This window comes from Lycium ferocissimum, chromosome 6 (genome assembly GCF_029784015.1).
Source record: "Lycium ferocissimum isolate CSIRO_LF1 chromosome 6, AGI_CSIRO_Lferr_CH_V1, whole genome shotgun sequence".
Taxonomy (NCBI): domain Eukaryota; kingdom Viridiplantae; phylum Streptophyta; class Magnoliopsida; order Solanales; family Solanaceae; genus Lycium; species Lycium ferocissimum.
In genome coordinates, this window is record NC_081347.1 from 49,002,564 (window position 1) to 49,006,985 (window position 4,422).

General features: G+C 45.1%; 1 protein-coding gene across 1 annotated transcript; it reads left to right on the forward strand.

Moving 5' to 3' along the window:
- Positions 1 to 1,265: 1,265 nt before the first annotated feature.
- Positions 1,266 to 1,880, forward strand: LOC132061353 (uncharacterized mitochondrial protein AtMg00860-like). The gene has a single exon (XM_059454188.1). It carries the CDS (start codon positions 1,266 to 1,268, stop codon positions 1,878 to 1,880), a length of 615 nt encoding a protein of 204 aa, XP_059310171.1.
- Positions 1,881 to 4,422: the final 2,542 nt, after the last annotated feature.

The window sequence follows — 4,422 nt, forward strand, 5'->3', positions numbered from 1 at the left end:
AACGTTAGGTTTGGGAGAGCCTAGGCCAACCGCTATTACATTGCCGGTTGGTGATCGATCTCTTGCTTATCGATGGCATTATTGAGGATGTTCTTGTGAAGGTAGGCCCGTTTATTCTACCAGTTGATTTTGTGATACTTGATTATGAGGCAGATAAGAGTGTTTCTCTCATCATGGGGAGAGGGTTTTTGGCTACTGTTGATCTTTTGTAATCCGAGTGAAAGATGGGAAAATATCCATGACGGTTAATGGACAAGAGGCGACTTTTGATGTGTTTAAAGCTACCAAGCTTCCGGCCCGTTATGAGGAGTTGAAGATGATTTTCGTGGTGGAACCCGAGCTCACTAATGCCGAGTTAGATCACTTTCTAGCTTCGCGAGATCCGTTGGAGACAGCGTTGGTGTATGGGGAAGATCTGAAAATTGATGCAGAAGTGGAGGAGTGTCTCAGCATTCTTGACACTTCATGTGCTTATCTACGAGCACGTACACCGGTTGAGGAGCTAGATAGACCAGAGTCATGGAAGAAGCCGAAACCATCTATTGAAGAGGCTCCCGTTCTTGAATTGAAACCATTACCGCCACACCTTCGCTATGCTTTCTTGGGTAGTGGAGACACATTGCCTGTAATCCTCTCGTCTTATTTAACTGACGTGCAGGTTGAACGTGTGTTACGAGTGCTAAGAGATCGAGTCCGAGCCCTTGGGTGGTCGATAGCTGATATTCGAGGTATAAGTAACTCGTTTTGCATGCACAAAATATTATTGGAGGAAAACAACAAACCGAGTATTGAGGGTCAGAGGCGACTGAACCCGGTCATGAAGGAGGTGGTGAAGAAAGAGGTAATCAAGTGGCTTGACAGCTGCATTATTTATCCTATCTCGACGACAATTGGGTGAGTCTGTACAATGTGTCCCGAAGAAAGGGGGAATGCTTGTGGTGGAAAACGAGAAGAATGAATTGGTGCCTCGGCATACATTACGGGTTGGAGGATATGTATCGACTATGGAAAGTTGAACAACGCCACCGAGAAAAGATCACTTTCCTTTGCCCTTCATGGATCGGATGCTCGACAGATTGGTGGGCACGACTATTATTGCTTTTTGGATGGTTATTCGGGCTACAACCAGATCATGATTGCACACGAGGATCAAGAGAAGACCACGTTCACATGTCCATATGGCACGTTTGCATTCGGAGGATGCCTTCGGTTTGTGCAATGCTCCGAGGTACTTTCGGCGATGCATGATGGCTATTTTCACCGATATGGTGGAAAATTATGTGGAGGTATTTATGGATGACTTCTCTATTTTTGGAGATTCTTTTGATGACTGCTTGAATCATCTTGATGCCGTGCTAGCTCATTGTGAAGAAACGAACTTGGTCCTTAATTGGGAAAAATGTCATTTCATGGTTCTAGAGGGGATCGTCCTTGGGCACAAGATATCGAGCAAGGGAATAGAGGTTGACAAGGCGAAGATCGAAGCAATTGAAAAATTGCCACCACCCGTTTCAGTTCGGGGAGTACGCAGTTTTCTTGGGTATACAGGATTCTATCGACGGTTCATCAAAGACTTCTCTAAAGTTGCTAATCCAATGTGCAAGCTTTTAGAGAAAAATATGAAGTTCGTGTTTAATGAAGCCTGTCTGACGGCTTTTGATGAGCTGAAACGAAGGTTAGTGTTAGCCCCTATTATCATCGCACCCGATTGGTCTCTGCCGTTTATTTTGATGTGTGATGCAAGTGATTTTGCTGTGGGAGCTGTCCTTGGTCAGAAACGGGACAAGATTTTTCATCCTATTTACTATGCCACTTGTTGCAGTCTAGATGAACTATACTGTCACAGAGAAGGAGTTATTGGCGGTTGTCTACGCCTTTGACAAATTCTGATCATATCTTGTGGGCACGAAGGTGATTGTATACACCGATCACACTGCTTGCGTTCGTTATCTATTTGCAAAGAAAGATGCAAAGCCGAGGCTTATTCGTTGGGTGTTTTCTGCTGCAAGAGTTTGACATCGAGATTCTTGATCGAAAGGGCACAGAAAATCGGGTAGCAGATCACTTATCGAGATTAGAAGATCGGGAACATGTGGATGAAGCAGTGGCGATTAAGGAGACTTTTTCGACGAACAACTCTTTGCTCTTCAATCAGCTGAGGTGCCATGGTATGCAGAAATGGTGAACTTTATAGTAAGTGAGATTTATCCCCTGGTGCTAATCATGAGAAAAAGAAGCGGATTTTGCATGACAGTCATTTCTATGTGTGGGATGAGCTCTATCTCTACCGGTTTGGCACGGATCGGTGATCGGAAGATGTGTTCCGAGAGGAAGAGGTCCTGCTATTCTCGAAGTGTCACTCATCACCCTATGGGGGGACATCATCTTTGGTGACGAACGACCGCAAAGATACTTCGATCCAGGTTTCTTTTGGCCAACTTTGTTCAAGGATGCTCACGAATTTGTGCGAGCATGTGATAGGCTGCCAGAGAACCGGAAATATCTCAAAGCGTCATGAAATGCCTTTGAAGGGCATCTTAGAAATCGGTACATTCGACGTATGGGGTATTGACTTCATGGGTCCCTTCATACCGTCCAAAGGGAATAAGTACATACTAGTTGCTGTGGACTACGTCTCGAAGTGGGTGGAAGCTATTGCACTTCCAACCAATGATGCTAGTGTGGTGGCACGATTTCTGAAAAAGAATATTTTTACAAGGTTTGGGACCCCTCGGGCCATCATCAGTGATCAAGGTACGCACTTTTGCAATAGGCTCTTTGATAAATTGCTGCTCAAGTATAGGGTGAAACACAAGATAGCGACTGCTTATCATCCTCAGACGAGTGGTCAAGTGGAGGTATCGAACGAGAGAAATCAAGAGGATTTTGGAGAAGGCTGAGCGTAAGTAGGAAAGATTGGTCATCGAAGCTTGATGATGCTCTGTGGGCATACAGAACAGCGTACAAAACTCCGATTGGCACATCCCCCTATAAGCTCGTCTTTGGTAAGGCATGTCATCTACCAGTTGAGCTTGAGCATCGAGCATATTGGGTGATCAAGAAGCTGAATCTCGACATGGTTCAAGCTGGAGAAAAGAGACTGTTGCAGCTACACGAGTTGGAAGAATTTCGCTATCATGCTTATGAAAACGCGAAAATGTATAAGGAGCGAACCAAGAGAATTCATGACAGTCGCATCCAATCTCGTGACTTTGAGCCTCGGCAGTTAGTCTTGCTGTATAACTTTAGGTTGAAGATTTTTGGTGGAAAGTTGAAGAGTAAGTGTGTCGGGCCATTTGAGGTAGTCGTGTGTGCACATGGAGGCCGATTGAGTGAAGAAACCCAACTCGGATGAGACATTCTTGGTGAACGGGCAACGAGTGAAGCATTACTACGGGGAGGCCACTGACCGTGCAAGGTCCTCCATCGATCTAGAAGAGGCTTGAGGAAAGCCTACGTCGTGCCGCGACGTTAAATCAAGCGCTTCTCAGGAGGCAACCCGTGTAAAAAAAAAAATAATGATAAAAATACAAAAAGTGTCGTGCCGCGACCTTAACTAAGGCGCTTGTTGGGAGGCAACCCAATTTGTCATATGATATAGGTCACGTTTGTTCATGTTGCAGGAATTGGGCGGAAAGAAGGAGGAAACGAAGTGCCAGTGATTTGCGCATCGGTCCCTCGACGCGGACCGATCGCGCAGGAAAAATCAGAAGTCTTCAGTGATTCGCGCATCGGTCCCGCGATGCGGACCGATCGCGCAACATTCTGCAACGACTCGCGATCCTTCCGCGATGCGGACGGATCGCGCGGGTCGACCCGGTTTGTAAATCTTTTTTTAAGCTATCCCGTGAACCCCCCCTTCACTTCCAAAAAAAAAAAAAAAATGTTTTTCTCTCCCTAAAACCTTCCCTCTCACCCGAAAATCCCCCCTCCCCATTCCCTCTCTAACAAACACAAAGCCAAGTTGTTCTAATCCATCCTCTATTTAACTTCACAAGGTAAGTGATTTCACTCTCTATTTTTTCTTTCCCCCTTTTTTTTCCCCTTGTTGTTGATGTTGATGATTGTAAAGTAGGGGTATGGGTTTGGGCGAATTTTGGGCGGGGATTGGTATTGGTTGTGTGGTAGGAGTGCATATGGCTAGAATGTGATTCCCTTTGCACAAGGGAGGGTTTCCAAACCCACCATTGTTGTCAAAAGTGAAGGGATGATTTTATGCCCACAAGGTGTTCGATAAAAGTCCTAAACGAAGTTTATGTGGTAATTGTGAAATCTTGAGTAGCAATGACATATTAACCAAGCATAGGAACCCTTGTGCATCACCCCTCACCATAAATTTCGAAGTTGTGATGGAGAATTGGAGAGTTGTGATTTTTTCATCCCAAGCCCTACAACATGAAATAGCTTACTTAGTTTTTGTTT